The sequence below is a fragment of the Sarcophilus harrisii genome, chromosome 2 (genome assembly GCF_902635505.1).
Source record: "Sarcophilus harrisii chromosome 2, mSarHar1.11, whole genome shotgun sequence".
NCBI classification, from domain to species: Eukaryota; Metazoa; Chordata; class Mammalia; order Dasyuromorphia; family Dasyuridae; genus Sarcophilus; species Sarcophilus harrisii.
The window spans coordinates 423538437-423560313 of record NC_045427.1 but is presented as its reverse complement, the minus strand read 5'-3'; the positions used below and the strand labels follow the sequence as shown (position 1 = coordinate 423560313).

The 21877-nt window shown below is 36.9% G+C and overlaps 2 protein-coding genes and 1 long non-coding RNA gene across 3 annotated transcripts in view; 2 read left to right on the top strand and 1 right to left on the bottom strand.

Annotated features, from left to right (window-relative positions):
• The first annotated feature begins 1281 nt into the window (after positions 1–1281).
• Positions 1282–21081, top strand: DSN1 (DSN1 component of MIS12 kinetochore complex). The gene is made up of 12 exons (XM_031953976.1): positions 1282–1440; positions 1517–1553; positions 3053–3101; positions 6340–6642; positions 7318–7391; positions 7747–7819; positions 11464–11551; positions 17072–17131; positions 17524–17595; positions 18374–18521; positions 19638–19725; positions 20433–21081. Exons 1-12 carry the CDS (start codon positions 1403–1405, stop codon positions 20516–20518), a joined length of 1116 nt encoding a protein of 371 aa, XP_031809836.1. The 5' UTR covers positions 1282–1402; the 3' UTR covers positions 20519–21081.
• Positions 19643–21877, top strand: part of NDRG3 (NDRG family member 3) — a 68155-nt gene continuing 65920 nt past the window's right edge. Inside the window, exon 1 of the mRNA XM_031953972.1 lies at positions 19643–19725. The gene's annotated coding sequence lies outside the window, so the exon portion shown is untranslated. The remainder of the gene's footprint in view (positions 19726–21877) is intronic.
• Positions 20779–21841, bottom strand: LOC116421711. Its single transcript, XR_004232202.1, has 2 exons — positions 21677–21841; positions 20779–21464 (listed from the first exon to the last, which is right to left on the bottom strand). It is a non-coding gene; the product is annotated as an uncharacterized LOC116421711 (long non-coding RNA).

The window sequence follows — 21877 nt, the reverse complement described above, 5'->3', positions numbered from 1 at the left end:
AGGAAGTTTTTAAATATTGAACAGAAATCTACAGTAAAACATCCTGAACTTGGTGTGCACTTTGATTTTCCTCAACTGGTTTTCAAACCCTAAGGGAAACCTCTAGGTCTTTTATCTTCTGGGGCCTTTTGGGGTTTAAAAAGGACTATGGTCACAAACTTCAGCAGTGAAATGTAATTGTTTAAAAAGAACAAAACTAAGAACGCAATAATAGCATTCAACATTTCTCACGCACTTATTATATGCAAATGTGCTAGGCAAACTAAGAGACCCCTCAAAAACAAACAAAATCTCTGATCTCAAAGGGCTACTATGTTTTATGGAGGGGGGCTTCACAAATTAATGCAAAGAAAAATTAAGAGGATGAAAGTATTAATAGCGCCGTCAGGACTAGGAAAAGTCTCATAAAATATCAGAGTTGAAAAATACCTCCCAGGCCATCTAGTCCAACCTATACGAATATTCCCCCCCCCCCCCCCCCCCCCCCCCCCCCCGCTAACGCCCCACAAAAAGCATTCAGTTTTTGCCTGAAGACCTAGACTTGCACCGCTTCCCGAGCATCCTGCTCCCTCCTGGGGCAGCCTGAGCCGGTTCTGGAAGGAAGCGAGGGATGCCGCGAAGCGCCAGTGAGCAGCGCCCAGGATTAGAGCACGGCACAGCCTGCCACCCCTGGAGGCCGAGTTTAAGAGAGGGCTGACGTTGGCTAAAGCACGTTTCCTCCAAAGGTTGCCATGACGACAGCCCGTTATCACCTAGGGACAGCAACAGGGCGCCAGTTGTTAGGGGGAGGTGAAGACAACGGTGGCGCGCCCAGCCTGCCAGTTACTTACCCTTAGTTTCTCCACGTGGAAACCGAGCCCTGCGTATATATGAGGGGGGCCAAACCGTGTGATGGGAATAAATAGCTTGGACAGGGGGCTCCCCGCAGAGGTTTAGGACAAAATCTACATTATGAAACGCCTTCGTCACCAAAGAGCCTGGGCCTAGCGGCACCATCCGGCCTCCTGCAGCACCCACGAGGCAGGCCCAGCGCGGCCTCCCAGGTTTAAGCAGCCTCATCGCCCCAGAGGGGCGGGGCGAGGGCCCACGCCCCGGGCCGCGACGTGGCAGGGAAGCAAGGGCCGCCCGGGTTGCAATGCAGGAGGAAACCACCAGAGGGAAACGCGCTTGCCCCCAGGCTTACTCCAGAAAGGCGGGACTGAACGACCGTTAACGCCTCCACCAAAAGATAACGGTTCTTCCCGAGAGGGACGCACTGCGCGATGACGCCATAAGGTCTGTTCATATCGGGAGTGTTTACCTTCTTCCCACTTCCGGGAGACGTCTGGCCGCCACGCAGGCGCAGTGCTGCGACGCGCTTGCCGCTTTGCGCGGGAATTTTAGAGGTGGCGGTGTCGGGAGGATGGCTCAGCCTGCGGACCCGGGGACCGGGGACTGCAGGTACTGGCCGGCGGAGAGCGGGAAGGGAGAGTGTCCGTCGGGCTGCGGGAGACTGATGAGCAGCTTTGTATTTCAGGCGCGGAAGCTTTGGTCCGGACCGAAGGATTCCCGAAGTGAGGAAGCTCCGCCCCGCCCCTTGCCCGCGATTCCCGTACTGCTTCTTCCCATCCTCCCGTGCCCTTCTCTGGTCCTTCCTTTGTTCCCCCCCCACCCCCCTGCTGCCACCCCCGTCACTCCTTCCCTCCTCTGGCTTTATCCCCCCTCTGTGCTATTCCCTTCTTTGGCTCAGTTGTCAGTCTGCCTCCCTCGTCGCGGACACCGTTCTAAGTAGACACAACAGAGACAGGTTAAATTAGAGAGGAAGGCACCCGAATTTAGAGGACTGGGGAGATTGCTCTTTGTAGATGGGACTTTAAAGGAGGCGCAGAGGATTTCATTGACGGGGAACAGCCCAGGGCTAGGTGGGGGCAGTCTCACCGCTTGGAGGAGCGCAGGTGTAAGGAGGCTGTGTAAAACTTCAGGTGTGTGTCACGTGCAAAACGTAGTGCTCCACACAGGAAGTGCTCAGGAGCTAACTTTTTTTTCTTTAATTCCTGCTGTGCTGGATTCTGGGAATAGGAAGAAAAAGGGAAAATAGACCCTGCCTCATTTTCCCCATCTCTTTCAAAGAGGACCATGAATGACATCAGGGAGGTGATGCCTTAATGTACAAGTGAATTGGATTTAAGGGAGGGAGACTTTCTTCTCTAGAGCCATATGGGTCCAGTGATTAGATACAAAGATCAGGACAACTGGAAACGGCCCCTGTCTCTGCCTCTTTGCCCCTCTCTCAGCCCCTCCCCAATCCTTATTCCTATCTTACATGCATTTGGAAGCACCTGCTATGGTCATATTAGGCTCTGGGATACAAAGACAAGAAAAACAGACCCTGCCCCAACTGGACACTCTTCCCTGTCTCTGAAATCTTAACCTCCCTCAGCTTTGTACTTTTCATTAGGCCTTACTTCCACTCCCTTCTTTGTGCTTCTTGTCATTCTTCTGACACTCCGTCCCCTAACATTTCCTGAGTAGATTCTATGTTTTGGGTCCTGTGTCCAGGACTTGAGAAGAGGAGTAGGAAAGTTACAAATTTCAGTAAAACAGTCCTTTCTCTTTTGGACCTCAGAATAAGGTCACTTAAACTTTCTGAGACCCATTTTTCTCATTTAGAGAGTTGTATGATCTCTAAGGTCTCTTCCTATTTTAACATTCTGTGAATCTAGTACAAGAAGATTTGATGTATACATAAATTGCTATGAGGTGTTATGTGTGTCATATGAATCATATAGTTGGTATAATCTCTTAAGAAACAATTCTATCTGGAATGATAAAGGAGGACTATATAGATAGAATGGTTAATATAAGCTGGGCTTAGAAACATTCATGGAAATTTCAGGGAACAAAAGTGGCTGCAGAAAAAGATTTTCCCAGTTAGGGGAAAATGACATAAGCAGATTTCTGGAGGAGGGACGTAATACAGTCTTTAAGGAATGGGAGATAGGCGCAGGAATAGGAACTGGTAGTTTGTGAGCAGACTGTACAGGGTGAATCTTCTTGCTGCTTTGCTATCTAGGATTCTCCACCCAAATTGACTTCATTGAATGATTCTAAGGCAACAAGAGGTGAGTACTACAGGTGAAAATTAGGATGTATTTATTAAACATATACATGCCACCCAAATGAAATTACAGATCTTTACCCAAAAAATGTAAGGTATACTGGGAAGATAGGACTATGAAATTTGGATTGTATTTCTTTGACTGTAGAGAGCCCATGAAAATTTTTTAGCAGAAGAGTGCTACATTCAGCATATGTGTGAAGCATAAATAAGAGAGAGAAGATTAAAAAAGAAAGGGGGAAATGGTTGAGAATCTATAATGAGACTACAGGCAAGAGATAACTGGGACCTAAATTAGGGTGATAGGAGTTGAAAAGAAGGATGAAAGCAAAAGATAAAAAAGTGGTAAAACTTGACCTGAGTTGATTTTTTTTTCCTTTTCCTCTGAATCTACCAATGATTTCAAGACTGTTCCTGGGTAACTGGAGACAGGTTGACTTTGAGGTACCCTGTTGGAGTAATCCTCCAAGCAGTTAAAAATAGAATATAATTTATCTTCATAGAAGAGATAATTGAAGCCATGAGAGTGAATTGGATTAATGAAGAGAAAAAGGCAGGGTAGATCTTCAGAGGATGACCATATTAAGGGCATGGAAGATGGGAAGAACCAATGAAGGTGATAGAGGGAATAATCATAGAGGTACAATGAAAACCAGAAGAGGGTACTGATATGGAAGCCAAGGGAGGACAAACCATTAAGAAGACTGTTGTTTACTTGTGTCTGAACCCAAATGAGATTTCAGGAACGCATTATGGCAAACACAATGCAGTAATTTGCCATTTTCTTCTCAGGTGAATTAAAGCAAACAAGTAACTTGCCCAGGGTTATACAGCTAGTGAGTATCTGAAGCAAAATTTGAACTCAGGTCTTACTGACTCCAGGTTCAGCTGTATTTATCTATTGAGCCATCTAGCTGCTTCTTTTGAGTTGAAGGACTGTATCATGTGCGGAGAATTCAAAGAACATAACTAAAAAAATCTCTATTCAGATTGGCAATTAGGTGACTGACTCATTTCAGAAATATAGTTGAGAGAGAAAACAAAGCCGAGAAAAGTTAAAGATATGGATGATGAAGAAAATGATTGTGATAGTGATTGTACACTGTTTGACAATAAAGGGGAAGAGAGCAGTGAACTAAAGATGGAGGGGGATAGAGAGTTAAGGATTTGAGAAGTTGGGAATGTGCACTATTTGTAATGTGACAGAAAATGACTAAGATGAATAGATTGCCATGAAGTGGTGATGTGCCAGTGGTAGTCAGAATAACATGACTTTGTAGCCAGGTTAGTTTTGGGAATTCATTCAACAGCACTGGACAGACTGCATAATGGTGTTGATTACCCAAGGCAAGAATAGCTGAAGGTTAAGTGATTAAAGGATTCAAGGATAGAGGAGAAAATAGCAAAATGACCAACCATAGGATCAAGACTATGAAGAGAGGAAAGTAAAGAATAGTGGTATAAATAAAGCCAGAAGTTGAAGTCATTGGAAAAGGTAGGAAGTTGGTAAATGGTAGTTAAAAGAATCAAGAGAGAATGAGCAAAGGTAAAGATTAGTGAATAATGATAAAGACTCTGAGAATGTCATTGGTGAGGAAGAGTTCTGAGAGTTAGAAGAAAGTGAAAGGGGTAGCTAGCATTACAGAGAATCTTTAGGGAAGTGGTATCTTTAGGGGAAGACCCAGTTTTAGTAAATGTCAGGAAGTAGGGCCATTGACAAGAGTATCGTGGACTAGGTGACAATAAAGATCAAGGTTAAAGAGGGAGGTTTTGTGACTAGGCAAGTGCTTTGGAGTGACAGCTTAAGAAGCTTGAGGTTGGCAAGTGAGCTAAAGGGATTTGCTAGCTATGTGACAGGAAGATAACTATGGAGTTGGTAGAAGCCATTGAATAAATTAGTCCCAGTGTTCTAATAAAAAGGTTGCTGTGGGGAGCTTTCTTGATTCAGTCTTCAGACTTAATTCAGTAAGCTTAATGAAATTTTTGGCTAGATAGTACATGAAAGTAAATAATGTTAAATAAGACTAGAAGGGCAAATTTTAGAGCCAAAATTATAGTGAATTTGATGATGGGTAGAGATATTATAATGTGGTTTGAAAGTAATAAGAAAACAAATTACTATGATAACCCTCTGATTGCAAAAGGCTGGGAAATATGCTCACTTCCTATATGTTTGTTAGGCATTAGGATATAAACAGCTTATTTACCTTGTGGGGTAGAGAAGGGGTCGAAGATGCTGAAGCTGGTTGATTGCTTGAGTTTGGGAGACCTCATCTACTGTAGGACTAAAGCTGATAACATATCTGCACCAATATGGTGAATCCTTAGTGATAAATGGGTCAGGAATGTACCATCCCAGATGAGAAAACCAACAGGTTAAAGGTTTATTGCTAATCAGTTTAGGGTTCTTAAGTGTAACTTGTGTGTTTCAAAAAATCTATTTACACTCCAGAAAATTCAGATTCAAGATTTTTAGACTACGAAACTATCAAGTGCTGTAGAGGTTTTTAGACCTAGTTATACCTAACATTGCTGATAAACCACTTAATTTCACTCTTTTTTTTAACCTTTTAAAAATGAGAACAATATTTGCCATGAAGTATTTACAGGGAAATTGTGAAGCTAAAATCATAGTGTGGAAATGCTTTGAGAAATAAAAAGCATTACAACACTGAGGAATGTGAGATTAATGGCCATTTTTTTTTGAGTCATTTTATCTCATTGGCAATTGATTCTTTCATCAAATGCATAAAGAATCTCTCAGTGATGTGGCAGGTATATCTAACAATACTTTGAAAGTTATTTGATTACTCTTAATGTGCTTAAGTCTTGCCTCTAACTCATACTAAAAAGTAATTTCTTAGTGAGCCAGACAATTCTTGAGACTTTAAATTACAGGTTTGCAACAGAAGAGGGAGTCTTTACAATCAGGTGACTACTCTGATGAAATCACTAACCTCAGATTTTATCTCCCTCTTTCCCCACTCTATTTGCCCAAAAGGGATACATAATTTCTCACAAGGTTGGAGAAACCTGCAAGGCTTTTTTTAAACTTTGACACTGAACTGCTCCCTACATATCCCCCTCTCTCTCCAACCAGCGTTAGAATTCTGTATTCCCAGTCTTCTGTATATGTTTCTCTAGTTTGAAGTACTAGCAGGTTCTTTTTTGCCTGTTTGCTTTATATTTTATCCGATGTTTGGTTGGTAGTAGATTTTTTTGTTTTAACATTTTGTCATAAGTGCTTGAAGAGAAAGCAGTGGAGCCCAAGACTCAAGATCATCAATTAACATCAAGCCCTGCCTCTCTGAAAATCTGTACTGTATCTTCTGCCTTCCCGGAGACTACCAAAGATGTCTCAAGAAAAAGAAAGAATTCTGAGAACAGTCCTAAAACAGGAAAAAATCAAGATCTCAAGCCCACTTATATGGCCCCACAAGAAAATAACGACAATCAAAAAGCTAAGCGTCAGTCCTGGCGAAGGGCTAGCATGAAAGAAACAAACCTTCGGAAGTCACTGCCACCCTTTCACCAGGGTATCACAGGTATGGTGATAAAACATAAAATGTCATAATATCTCACATAAAACACATTTCTGATATCTAAGCTCAGAAATTTTACCATATTCACAATTGTCTCTGGTAACCTATATTCTTTATCCATTATAGCCATCTTATTTATTTTTATATATACACAATACACATAGAAAAGTGATTGTAATTGATAGTATAGGTATCTTTATACAGTACTAGTTAAATGAAAAGGCATGAACCTTAACTCTAATAAATTAGAACCAATATTGTCCATTGTTGCTTATCTGAGTTTTGTTGCTGTTTAAAGTTGTTTCCAGTTATAATTTTATTTTTTGATTTATCTTTCACTTCCATGTTACATACAAGTCTTGACATGTTTCTTTGAATTCTTATTTGTCGTTCTCTATAATACATTTTAGATATGTTATCTTTTTTAAACAAAGCTTTATTACTTAAAAGGGTAAGCTTAGTTATTTGGAAATTTATGTGCACTACCTCATTTCCTGATAAGAGAAGAATAAAATATATTTGATTTCTCTTTCAATCAATAAAAAAAATCTTAGAGGTTTTCCTATTTTAAATTAGATTGTGCCTAAAGGGACTTATTTTTACACATATGAGAATCTTGCTATAACTATAAAGATATTAGACTTTTTTTAGTGTGACGGTGATGCTTTTGTGTATTAGAGCTCAGCAGATCTATCAGCATAGACTTGGCTGAAAGCAAACGCCTTGGCTGTCTCCTTCTTTCCAGTTTTCAGGTAAGATGCTTGGGTTAGAAAAATGCTTTTGTATCCTGGAAAAGTATTGACCCCAAAGAAGGGTTAACCATGTTATAATGTATAAAATATGAATTGTTTTTACATTTAAAAAAAAAAAAACTTCCCTAAAAGATTCACACATTAACAGCAATCCTCCAGTACTTAGGAAGCAGTGTACATGAGTCATTTCAGTCCATTATCTTTTTAGATGAATTGATTTATACAGTGAATTAACTTGAGACATCATGTTAATAAACATTTAGAATTTAGTTTATAATTCATGTTTTTTTCCCCTTTATTGAGTTAAGTGGAGGTGATTGTGAAAGTGGTTGTTTTGTTTTGTTTTGTTTCTTAGTTCTCTGCTCAGAAACTTGAACCTTTTCTGAGAGACATTGATGGCTTCAGTCTTGATACTTTTAAAAGCAAAGGTAAGAATTACTAAAGAGAAATTGAGATGAGCTCAAAACACACAGAGGATAGCATTAACTCTTGCTGTTCCACTTCATGAATTCACTGAAGATGGAACCAGTGTGTACCTTTCAGTGATATAAGAAACTAATGAGCTAAGATTTACTTGATGGTATAAATTATGCCCCTTTAGTTTATCCCTTAGAATTAAATTTTCATTTAAACACTTTGGGCTACATACTAAAAATACAAATTAACAACTATACTAAACCAAAAACAGTCTTACTAGCAAAGAACTTATATTCTGTTGGGATAATTGTTTCCTTAAATGGAGTAAGCTCATACTGCCAATACAACATTTTTATAACTTCTACATTTTTGTGTTGGGTGTAGAAGCTTGCTCTTTCAAGTCTGACTGTAGCCTACAGTCATGTAATTCTCATAACTAATCATTTGCAACATTTTTTCATTGTGCTTCCTGACTCTTAATTTTATTCCCATTGTCTAATTTCTATAAAATCCTCTCCCAGTATAATCAGATTAAGTTTTTTGATTGAAATATTATGCTGACCTGCCATTTTGCTGTTTTTTTAAGCATACTATTTTAAAAATGTTATTTCATTTGTATCTAACCACAAAGAACTACTGGCCTCTATACTCAATATTAATATATATCTTACGTGGGTCCTTCCATGCTCATTGAGTGGCATAATTCTCTTGATATTATGGCACTATATAAAAGCATCACACAGGATGTTCATATTTGATACACTCATCCCCCATAAGTATTACATGTCTATGATCTATACCTTGAATTTTCCTTACCTGATCCTAGCAATTTATCATTCTTCTAAACCTGTTCTCTGCTGTTACCACTAATCCCCTTCCTGATTTCCCTTGCTATCACTCTTGCTCTCTAGCCTTACCTTCCTTTAAAAATCTTGACCATATAGGTAACTGAGTCAACTTTTTACTATTCTCTTCCTTTTTCTCCTTTGCCCATTTGTCCTTAACTCTCTCTATGTTGTCTGTCTTTGTTTCTGTATGTATACTACTGAATTCTATTGGAGCCTTACTGACTAGGTCCATCACAGATTATTCATTCTCAAACAAACCCTCATTTATGCATGTCAATTCCTTCTCCTTCTCCCTCTCAGCAGGAGACCTTGACAAAAAATTCAAAATGATCTGCTGCAAACTCCATTTTCTCTACAATTTCACATTCTTCACATTCCTTATTACCCCAATAACACCCTCTTCTTTCCTCCTAATACTTGAAGAAAAGATACCATTATTTTTGCAAATAACAATTTTTCTAACTGCGCTCTTCTTCCCATCTTTTATGTTTTCTGGGGACTTAATCTTAATTTCTCCCTAATTTCTCTTCACTTCTTATTCACAAAGCCCTTTTCTGTTGCTTATAAATATACTGAGATCTTACCCACCATTAAAAAAAAGCAACAAAATCCTAGCTTGAGCTAGGTTTTGAGCTGAGATGCCAAACTCAATTTTGGTATATCAATACATTATTATCAATAAATATTATATTAATATTATTGTTTCTACTTTCTTTCCTCATATTCTCTTCTCAACCCCTTTTAATTTGACTTTTAATTTGAAAACTGAAACTGTTTTCTTCAAGATTATCAATGAAGTGCCAAAATCTATAGCTTTTTGTTGTTAATTATACCTCTTCAGGATTTGACATTGTGGTGGTACCAGTCTCTCTTCCTAGACACTTTTCTTCCCTACCCTACATTTTCACCACACGGTTTTTTCCTGGTCCTCTTCCTACTGGTCTGTTTGCTTTTGTTCAGCTTCCTTTAGAAGAAAGTCATTATTCTTGTCCTACCTCCGATTCATGGGTGTACCAGGACTCTGCTTTGTACTCTCATCTCTTTATACATTCTCTTGGTGATTTTTTTCAGTTTTTCCCAGATTCAACCGTTACTTCTCTACAGATTCCCAGGTCTTTGTATCTAGCCACATTTTCTCTTCCCTGAATTTTGAATCGCCAACTTCATATTGAACATCCCTAACTGGATGTACTATAGATATCTAAAAAGCAACTTGACTCAGAACAGAACTCAACTTTCTCCCCAAATCCTGCCTTCTAACTGATTTCCGTATTTTTATTAAGAGCACCACCATTCTTATAATCACCTAAATTTGTAACTTTGGGTTCACTTAAATCCAATCTCTCAATCCTGATATCCAAACAGTTACTGAATCTTAAAAGATTCTGTTTCAGCAATATCTCTTTCATCCACATCCTTCTTCATACTACCCCCATAGTGTAGTCCCTTATTGCCTCTGGACTATAGATTATTGTACTAATCTAACTGGCTTCTTTGCCAGTCCTTTTTCCCTTTCCAGTCCTTTTTCTACATCATTGCCAGATTAATATTCCTAAAGCCAGCTTTAATCTGTCACCTAATTCAAGAACCTCTGGTGGTATCCCATTGCCTCCATGATCAATAATACTCTTCTTTTTAGCTTTTGAATATTTTTCACAATTTGGCCTCAGCTTACATTTCTATATTATTCTCTTTTACAAACTCTCCTTAACTTGGACTCTTCCCCCCCCCCCCCTTTTTCCTACTTGGTAAAATCATCATTTCCAATGGATTTATTTACCACCTCTAATCTGATGATTTTCAAATCTACCTATCTTATCTACTTACTTCCATTCTTTCCATGTCCAATTTCCTTTCAGATATCTCAAACTGAATGTCCAGTAGACATCTTAAACTCCACATATTCAAAATTGAACTCATTATCTTCCCTATTTACTGTAGAGGGCAACATCATTCTCCCAGTCTCTCATGGTCACAACCTAAGAACCATCTTGGATTCCTCTCACTGTCTCTCACACATACCCTCCTCTCATATACAAGCTCTTGCCAAAACTTTTCTATTTCTTCTTTGTTGGAATATATCTCCTTTTCTGAAAGGTAAGACTGGTTTGTTTTTAAGTTTGTGTTCTCAGTACATGGCACTGGAAGAAAGTGCTAGGAAGGAAGAAAATAAGCATTTATTAAATGCTGGCTTTTTGTCATGTGCTTAACAAATATCACCTCATTTGATTCTCACAACACTGAGAGCTGGGTGCTATTGTTATCCCCATGTTACAGTTGGGAAAACTGAGACAGATCTCTTCTATGACTGGTGTCATATAGCTCCCAGTATTTTAAACTGTGGTTCAAGACTCTACATTGGGGTCTTGTTGGTGAATATGGAAGTCATACAATTATCATTTATTATCAGTAAATGTTTGATTTATATATCTGTTTTATATGTATATATGCACAGGGTCAAAATTTTTCAGGCAAAAAAAGGCTACAAGTGGAAAAAGTTTAAGAACCCCTCATCAGTAGATGCTGAATTGGAATCCAGGTCTTCTAACTTCAAGCTCTGTTCCACTATGCCAGCTAGTGACAGGTTTATAATATATAGAAACATTTATTAGTATTTGTTGAATGCTGAGATGGGGAGGTATTGTAAGGATTCTAATCCTGATACCCTCAATACATAGTATGTAATATCTTTGTCAGATATATCTACTTTATTAAGCATACTATATTTCATTATATATATATATATATATATATATATGTATATATTATATTCATTTATCTACATTCCATTTCATTTTTCCTTTTAGTGTCTTCAATTTCTGAAGAATTCAAGAATTTTACAAATAGACTTCAAGATGATGGTACTTTACAAAAATGCTCTGAAGAATCAAAAGGGTAATAGTAACTTCCCTTGTTTTTAAAAGGTTGTAATTTGAGCAAAAATTTCTGTGAAGCTGCACCCTTAGCTTTTTCCTTGTCAATCATGAATATCAACCTGAATCCCAGACCCTAGAATACTTGTCAAGTGCTTGAAAATTTTAACTAATATTACCAAAGATCAACTGAATATAGATCTACATTGCCATGTGCTCCCTCCACATCTGCAGTCTTATTTCCTCCACATAAGAAGCCTGTGAAATAGAAAGGACAAGTATTATGCCCAATTTTATAGATGAATTTGCTAAAGTCAACAAAGAGAAATAACTTACTCAATGTCATAAATGTCCTAACTGAGATTCAAATTTAAATATAATGACTTTGAGACCACTATGCTTTTTATCATGCCATATTTTCTATTTATATCTTTTGACCATTTATCAGTTGGGGAGTAGCTTGTATTCTTATAAATCTGTTCTCTCTATATTTTAGAAACAAGGCCTTTTTCTGAAACCCTGGCTATCAAAAATTTTCCCCCCGATGTGTGCTTCCCTTCTAATCTTGGCTGCATTGGTTTTGTTTTGTGTAAAACCTTTTTAATTTAATGTAATCAAAATTTTGCATTTCATAATGTTCTTTAATTTTTCTTTGGCCACAAATTCATCCCTTCTCTACAGATCTGAAAGATAGACCATCCCTTTTTCTCCTGATTTGCTTATAGTGTCGTCCTTTATAGCTAAATCATGAACCTGTTTTGATCTTATCTTGGGATAGAGTGTTAGTTGTTGGTCATTGTCTAATTTCTGCCATACTATTTTCCAGTTTTCCCAGCATTTTTTGTCAAATAGTGAGTTCTTATCCCAGAAGTTGGAGTCTTTGGGTTTATCAAACATTAGATTACTATACTCATTAACTATTATGTATTGTGTACCCAACCTATTCCACTGACTCTCTATTTCTTAGCTAGTACCAAATGAATTTGATTGCTCTTTTTAATGTAATTTTAGATCTAGTACAGTTACGCCACCTTTGCATTCTTTTTCATTAATTCCCTTGAAATTCTTGACCTTTTGTTCTTCCAAACGAGTTTTGTTATTATAAAATTTGTTCTTTTATGGGATACAGGTCCTTATGTCATTGGTTAAATTGATTGATTACTTTCCAGCCCAACTGATTTACTTATTATTTCTTATGCACACATATAATCTTCCATTATGATAACTTTGTACAGGGTCTTGCCATGCCTGAAATGTTTTTCCCTCCTCAGCTCTGTTTTATAGAATCCCTGTCTTCCTTAAAAGCTCAACTCAACTTCATCATCTAGCTGCCCCTAATACCATGATTGTTTAAAAAAAAAAAAAAATGAAAAGAAGAAAAAGCTTGGGATCCTATATTTCAAGAAGTCATAAAAGGAAAATGCCCAAATACATTAAAATCAGGATAAAATGAAAAATTTTTAAAACTCCACTGATCACCTTCTGAAAGGAAGAGTCTCAGGAATTACTAAATTGTGAGTTTTTGCATTAGATTGTGGGCAAGTATTGTCTTTTCCCTCTTCTTATTTTCCATTTTAACACAATTCTGGCTTATAATAGGTGTTAATAAATGTTTATTGAGTATTAGAAGCCAAAATCTAGGGTTTCCATATCTAAAGGAAAAAAACTGCAAGCATTCAGAAAAAAATAATGCAAGTACCAAGGAACCATAGTTAGAATCATATAAAAGCTTGTAGTTTCATCTTTAATTGAGAAGAGATGCAGTATTTCAAAAGGCAAAAATAACAGAGTTACAACCAAGAATAATAGTATATAAAGCTGACTAATCCTTTGAGGGCAAGGGGTGGACATTTAATGGGATAGATGATTTTCAAGCCTTTCTGATGAAAAAGGCAGAGCTAAGAAACAACTTTAAAATGTATACACAAAAACAACAAAAATCAGTAACCTAGAGAGTTTAATGTATGATGGGGATATATTATGATAAAGACAAGTATTCTTTCTGAACCTTAATCTCTTCAATGGGTATTGAAAAAGTGAAATTACTAAAGTAGAAATGTTGAAGTCAATTGGTTTTGTTATGGAGATTTTAAGAGGGAAAAGGGAAAGTGAAAGGAATATACTAGTGTTGAGAGGAAGACAAAGGAGGCCAAATTTTTTGTTTTTCATAATTGGTGTGTATGAAGAGAACGCACAGGGAAGAATAGATAGGAGTATGAAATGAACCTTTCTGTAAAAATCAAACTAAACAAGAAACGTGAAGATGGGGAAGAAGTTGGTAAGAGGGAGGATGATAGGGGGCAAAGGAATATTGAATACAATAAATTACCTGATCCTTCATTGGAGAATTGAAAGTCAAAAAAAAAAAAGAAAAGGAAATCAACTAAGAAACTAAAGAAGTGGCCATCGTTTGGGGTTTGGCTGATTCTCCAGTTGATAAATAATTAAAATATATGAATGGGGCAGATTTCAGAGGAAAAAATCCAAACTATCAAAAGCCATATGAAAAACTACAAGCAAAGTTGACCTTTGTAGGGCTGTAGGAAAACAGCTACTAATGTTGGGATTGTGAATTGGTCCCGCTCTTTTGAAAAATAATTTGGAATTATGTCCCAAAAGTCATCAAACTGTGCAGACTCTGACCTATCTGTACCATAAGTGGTTTTATATGACAAAGAAATTAAAGAAAGAGTGAAAAGTCTCCCTTTGTGTGAAAATAATAATAGTACTTTTTGTGATGAGAAAAACAATATAAACTGAAAGGATACCCATCATTTGGGGAATCTCTGAACAAACTATACAATTCTGATACTTCTATTGTATATATGAACTGCAATGAAAGATATGGGATGGTTTCAGGAAAGCCTGAGAAAATTTGTTTTAATTGATCTTAAAGTTTAAGTCCAAGGAGGAAAACAATTTCCATAAAAAGAATAAAAACTATCTAAAAACCATCTACTTTCAAAAACCTGAGAACTTCAATCAACATAATGACCAAATGTGGTTTCTGCAGACTCATGATGAATGTGTTACCTCATCCTGACAGAGAACTGATGAATTCAGAGTACAGATTGAGACAAATTTTTTGGATATGACCAATCAGAAAATGTTTTGCTTGATTATAGATATTTGTTACAAAACTTTGTTTTTCTTTTTCAATGGGAGGTAAGAGAAGGTAGATTTTTGGTTAATAGAAAAAATATTCAATGTTTAAAAATTTAAACAAATTGTGGTATATGAACATACAGGAATATTATTGTTTCACAAAAAGTAATTAAAGAGGGAATGCTAGATGGCATAGTAGATAGAGCATTGGCCCTGGAGTCAGAAGGATCTTAGTTCAAATTCAGCTTCAGACTCTTAATATTTACTAGTTGTATGACTCTGGGCAGGTCATTTAACCCGAATTACTTCACCAAAATCACAAAAAGAAATTATTAAAAAGATGACTCCTGGGTAGTAGGACGTGGCTCTTTGAAAGATGTAAGATCTCTGATCAAAACATTGATCAAGCATATATCCAGAGTAACTGTGGTACAACACCTGTTTTGTTTTGTTTTTTTAACTTAAGTGTTGGAGGGTTTAGCAGTAGTGAGACCTCCCCCCAAAAAAGTGATCCATTGGAACAATTTTTGAATGCATAGAAGAAGAGGAACTTGAGAATGAAGCATAAATAAGTCAGGATAGTATATAAGATAATGTGTAAAATTTATTACATAATTTTTTGAAGTGGCATGAAAATGAAAATTCATAGATTTATATGCAATCCTTTTTGTGTTCTGTATATATGGGAATATCCACTTTTGGCATTTAGGTTAAAAAAAATTTTTTTAATGAAGTAGAACGGATGTTTGGTTAAAGTAGATAATTTACATAAAAGTGTAACAGGAGATGAGGTTTGAAAGGTACCGGTCTATGAAAGGCTTTGAATGCTAGGCCAATTTTGAACTTCTAGGCAGCAGGGAATTTTTTTTAGTAGCTCAATGAAAATATTTTAGGAAAATTAATTTGTAATGGTGTGTAACATGGATTTGACATGGGAAAGCCTATAGAGACAGCAATTATGAAGGGGCCTGGATTCTGAATATTTTTGTATGTCCAAAGAATATTTAGACTTATTACAAGCATAATACTATTAACATCAGATTCTTTTTAAGAGTTGATAATCCTAGTGTCTCTACTAGGCCTATATCCTAAAGAGATCATAAAAAAGGTAAAAAATCTCACATGTGAAGAGTTTGCAGCAGCCCTTTTTGTAGTGGCAAGTAACTGGAAATTAAGTAGATGCCCATCAATTGGAGAATGGCTGAATGTGTTATGGTATATGAAAATATAATGGAGTATTATTTTTCTATAAGAAACAATCAGCAGAATGATTTTAAAAAGACCTAGAGAGACTTACACGAACTGACGCTAAGTGAAGTGAGTAGAACCAAGACAACATTGTACACAGCAAGAACATTATATGGTGATCAATTCTGATGGATGTGGCTCTTTTCAACAGTGAGGTTATTCAGTGGTCTTACGATAAAGAGAGCCATCTGCATCCAGCAAGAGGCCTGAGGGGACTGAGTGTGGATCACAACATAGTATTTTCACTATTTTTGTGTTCTTTGCTTGCTTTTTTTTCCTTTTTCACTTTTTTTTTTTTCCTGATTTTTCTTGTGTATCATGATAATTGTGGAAATATGTATAGAAGAACTGTACATGTTTAACATTTATTGGATTACTAACGGTCTAGTGGAGGGCTTGGAAGGTAGGGGAAAAAATTTGGAATACAAGGTTTTGATAGGGTGAATATTAAAACTATCTTTGCATATATATATATATATTTTTTTTAAATTATAGTTTTTTATTTACAAGATATATGCACGGGTAATTTTTTAGCATTAACATTTGCAAAGCCTTTTGTTCCAATTCTTCCCCTCCTTCCCTCCGCCCCTTCCTCCAGATGGCAGGTAGACCAATACTTGTTAAATCTGTTAAAGACAATATATGTATACATATCCATACAGTTATTTTACTGCACAAGAAGAATCGGACTTTGAAATAATGTGCAATTAACCTGTGAAGGAAATCAAAAATGCAAGCAGACAAAAACAGAGGGATTAGAAATGCTATGTAGTGGTTCATACTCATTTCCCAGAGTTCTTTCGTTGGGTTTGGCTGGTTCTATTCATTATTGAACAAATGGAACTGATTTGGTTCATCTCATTGCTGGAGATGGCCGTGTCCATCAGAATTGATAATCATATTGTATTGTTGTTGAAGTATATAATGATCTCCTGGTCCTGCTGTTTTCACTCAGCATCAGTTCATATAAGTCTCTCCAGGCCTTTCTGAAATCATCCTGTTGTTCATTTCTTACAGAACAATAATATTTCATAACATTCATATATCACAATTTATTCAGGCATTCTTTACTTGATGGACATCCATTCAGTTTCCTATTTCTAGCTACTACAAAGAGGGCCTTTGTATATATTTTGGAAATAAAAAGCTATTTAAAAAAAAATTTGGTAATCCTGTAATCCTCTTTCAGGCAGTCAGCAGATAGTGCCTTGGAAGCATCAATGAGAGAGATAAAAGAATATATAGCCAGGTGAGTGGATAATGATTGAGCTATGTATCCTAATTCATCCCAACTAAATCTAAGAAGAATTAATATTAAAAGAAATGTGAATTCTCAAAGGAGATTGGTGCTAGAAGTTAAAAGCCTCCTTTTCAAAATGTATTAGAATGGCTTGATAAAGACAAAGAATGAATATCAGGAAAAAATATTAAATATGACCACTTTTTTCATTTGGGGGTGGGAGAAAAGGAAGGTAAATTTTTAGTAATTGAATATAATTTTTAAAAAATACCTATTGGCTAAATTTGTTAATAATTTATCATAATCCTAGAAGCTTTTTTTTGAAGTTCTTCTATTTAATTGAATTTTTTATGTACCAACTAGAGCCCTAAGCTAACCAACAGATTTGATATATTCTACAGGCTTTCTTTGGAGTGTGCAAATTGGGATCAACTATTGCTGCATCACCAGAAAGTAGCCGAAGAGATATCCAGGTTAAATCTCTCTAATCAAAAGCAGCTGCTTTTTCCCCATGGGGATTTATTAATTTATTTTTTATGTTTTTCCCATTAGTATCAATTGCTTCATAAAGCTCTGGGAAGACGTGTTAGAGATCTTTGAGATACTATATGTTAGCTACTTCTGAAATCTCCCTTCTTCCTTGAAAAGGTGAAGCTAGTTGTCACTGAATAAAGAATTCTCTATTCTTAACCCTTACTTTGCCAGTTCCTAGGGAAGGATGGTAGCTCTGTTTCTGGCCATCTTAGTGCTGACCCATTAGACCATATAGATAGGGAGGGTCCACAGTGAAGACAGAAAGCACTGAGGCTCCTACCACCTCAGTGACTTATTTTGTGTACCCACTAGGGGGTGTTCAGCAGGGTTATTAGGATTGTATAATACATTTCTGAGAGATTACAGTCAAAGCAATTGAAATGAAATTTTTAAGTTAAAAGCTAAAATAATGAAAACAAGTTATTTCGATTTTGATTTGCTCTTTATTTCCTTTGCAACTGAGATCCAATCTTAAGTTAGTAATACCTTCTAATTTCCTTCCATCTCCAAAATACAGCTTTCCCTTTGCTATAAAGCATGCTAATCTTAAACTACTAAACATAGAGGTTTCTCATTTGAAAAGCATCCATATAATCAAAACAATCTTTTTGTTAATTAGGAAGCCCTTTAGAGTAGCATAAACAGGCTTTTAAATGTAGTATGAAGAAATAACATTATAAGAAGTCACTTGTAACTTCAACCTTTTTTTTTTTAAAGGACTTTAGAGGAAGCCAAAATTAATGATGTAGAACTGGACCCCACTTTGTATCTACAGTCTTCACAAAGTGAAATTCTTAGCACAAAACCTGACTACCAGAAAATATTAGACAGCCAGAATGAAGTTTTTAACTGCATGGAGATGGTGGTAAGTTGACATTTATTTCAGTCGATCAAAAAAGCATTTATTAAGAACAAGATACTGTGCTAAGCTCTAGAAATATAAATACAAAGAATTTATATTCACATTGGAACGAACCAGCAAGTAAATCTTGAATTGAGTTCTCTCATTTTACTAGTGTGTTTGGAAATTTGGAGGACTCAGCGTGTGAAGGAAATAGTATGTACAGCTCAACTTAAGATGTTAACTTTATATAAAATGGCAACCACCTGTTTTGTGATTCAATTTATTTTAAAGATGGTTTTTGTTGTTTCTTTTGGTTTTTTTAGTTAAGTATTACATGATTAGTTACATTTATTAGTTTTTTCTGAGGACTTTCACCATGTTAAAGGAATGTTAAATATGTAATGTGAATGTAATTTTTAAAAGCAAGGCCAAGAAAGTTTGGTTTCATAATGTTCTGGAATAATCAAGGTGTTAATTACCCCTGCAGAGATCTGATCTCAGGTTAGCAATACTCTACTTGTGCTATAGGTAGGGCTAAATCTGAAACTGCCTGGACTTCCAAAGGTCTCTTACTTGACAATCATTAACATAATCTGGATGATTTCTTTTTGTTAAATTAGGAAACCCACTTAAGATATATCTTTAAACTAACCACTGTAGGGTTAGAGTTCCTAAGATTTTCCTGAAATCTTGGGACAAACAGGGAAAATTGCTTGGCAAAAGCAGAGACTGTAGGAAGGGTTGTTGGGGGATTGCACGAGATCTTCAACTTCTGTCCCTGCAGACTAGAACATTCCTACAGCAATACCCATTTATCTCCCAAACACACAGTTTGCCATTGCCCAAGAGTGCTGAGAGTTGTCAGATTGCCTTTTCCTCAAAAATAGCTTATTCTAACTACTTTCTATTTTTAGAACAACTGACCTTTCTCCTATGCATTTTTGAGACACAGAAACTACATTTTTACAGATTACAATTGTATGTAAAGATAGAGACAAGTGAAAAAGACTCTTATCTCCTATACTGTGCTACAGAATTCTGGCATTCAGACTATCCTATTGTTCTTCACAGTGAATTGAAAGTGAAATTGAATGAATGAACTTGTCTAAAAGTTCACTGAAATTTTTTTGTTTATAGATGGATGAACTACAAGGATCAGTAAGGCTGTTGCATTCTTTTATGGAAGATACTACCGAATTCTTCAAGAAGTTGTCGGTGCAACTTGGTAAGAGAAGCAATCACCATTTGGAAAGAGTAAAGAAAAAATTGTTTTCTTTTAAGATACACTCCTACCCTCACCCCATTGGAGTCAAATTTCCCTTCAGATATTAGTAGGCCAAGGATTTTTATGTGTGTCATCTACTATTTTGATTGTTTGGTGAAGCCTTCTCAGAATAATTTTATATGCAAAATGTAAAAACACATTATTACAGAGAAAACCAAAGGTTAATAAAAACAAGGATGTAAATTTTTTTCTATTGAGTTCATGGAAATGAAAAATTTTAAATTAAAATCTATCCAAGGAATCCTTAGAGATCTGTGGACCTCAGGTTAACAACTCTTGTGTAAAAAGATTTTAGGCTTATCTTCTGCCTTCTTCCTAATATCCATTCATTTTTTTGAGGGGGGGGGGCGCTAAGATACAACTGGGGTTGTGACTTGCCCAAGGTCATGCAGCTAAGAAGTGTTAAGTGTTTGAGATCAGAATTGAACTCAGGTCTGACTGACTTCTGGGTTGGTGCCCTATCCACTGCACCACCACCTAGCTGCCTCTAATTCTTTGGTGAAATTCCTAAATATAGAGGATTGATAATTTGGTGCCATTTGTATGTCCTTATGTAGTAATTAAAATTCTTGTCCAAAAAAAAAAATTTAATTCTCCCCCACCTTTTTTTCCTGAAGGCTGAATTTTCTTATATTATTTTCTCACAGGAAAAAGGACTGTTCAGCAGTTGGAAGTGTCACCAATTCGAAAACTGCTCAAACCTGAACTACACAAACCCTCATTTTCACTCTAAAACTCTTTTCTCTGCTAATGATCCAGTCTACATATATTTCTTCCAAATTATTATTCAGATGGATGAATATGAGAAGGTGCTGCCTTTTATGGAATATGACTATAATGTGGCACTTTTAAAAACAAGCATCAGCATTAACTATTCTGAATGTTCATTTATCACTTTATCTCCAGTCTTTACACAGACTCCACTGATTGATGCCATTTTTCAAGATATTTTTGAAATCTGGATTGGGAAAAAATGATATTTTATATATTCTCAGTGACAGCAAGTTTAAAAATGAGGAATGTTCACAAAATAATTACATAGACTTATATGGCTCTAAATGGAATTCTAAAACTGGATCAATGGACACCATTTAAAGTAGACCTGTGGCAGCCTGAAGAAATGACTTTGAACTATATGTATAATTTGCTTCAGAACTGTGTTTCTTTAGTCATGTACATATACTTTTCTCCGTTTTTTAATATTTATGTTGAGTACCCAGTTTCTCCTTCCCCAGTGTACCCAAATATTGGTTTTATTTTCTAAAATGATGTACAATAAAGAATTGTCTGTGGTTATATCATTCTTATCGAGCTGTGTTTTTCTCACCTGTAAAAAATAAACCAGAATACAGCTTGTTTTGAAATTGGAAAGATTGGTGGCAGACACCATCATGACAAGTGGTTGACCACGAAGTGGCCTGGGCAAAACTGCCAGCCTGTTCTTTGCTTCCAGACTGGTGGGCATGACTAATGTTCTTTAGCCAGGGGACTAAACCCACATGACTCCACCATTAGGCCCAAGGTCATAGCAAGTCACCAGTAGAGCCCGCATTTGGACCGGGTCTTAGAGGCTTCTAATCCCTTTTGATCCATATCCTTTATCAAGTTGTCCAGTCTTTCTTAATCCCTCTAGAATAAAAGAACGCTGATGGCGACCATCCCAGAGGTTAAGTGGGTATCTAGATCGGAAAACAAAAGGTGGTTAAGGACTGAGACCGCTCCCCTAGCCTTCCAGTTTGACTTCACAGCTGACCTTGTGAAATTCAGTTTCATCTATCTCTGGGAGAAAAAGAAGTCTACTGCTCTCCTCCTCCTCCCCGTTATAAATAGGGAACTTGTATGGGAACGGAGGAAGGTAATGTGGAAAAATTTATGTCATTTCGATCCTTACCCAGAAAGCGAGGGTGGACATTCACCCGGGACCGGCGGGCTCCCTTCTCCCCCACTCCGAGGTTTCTGCGGGGCGGGAGACACCTAGCTGCTCCATCCCTCCCGCCGCATGCGCCGTCCCGGGAGATGATTGTCAAGGCCAGAAGGGAGCCTCGCCCAGCCCATCCCGAGGGTTTGCCCAACCGCAATTTACACCTCCCCC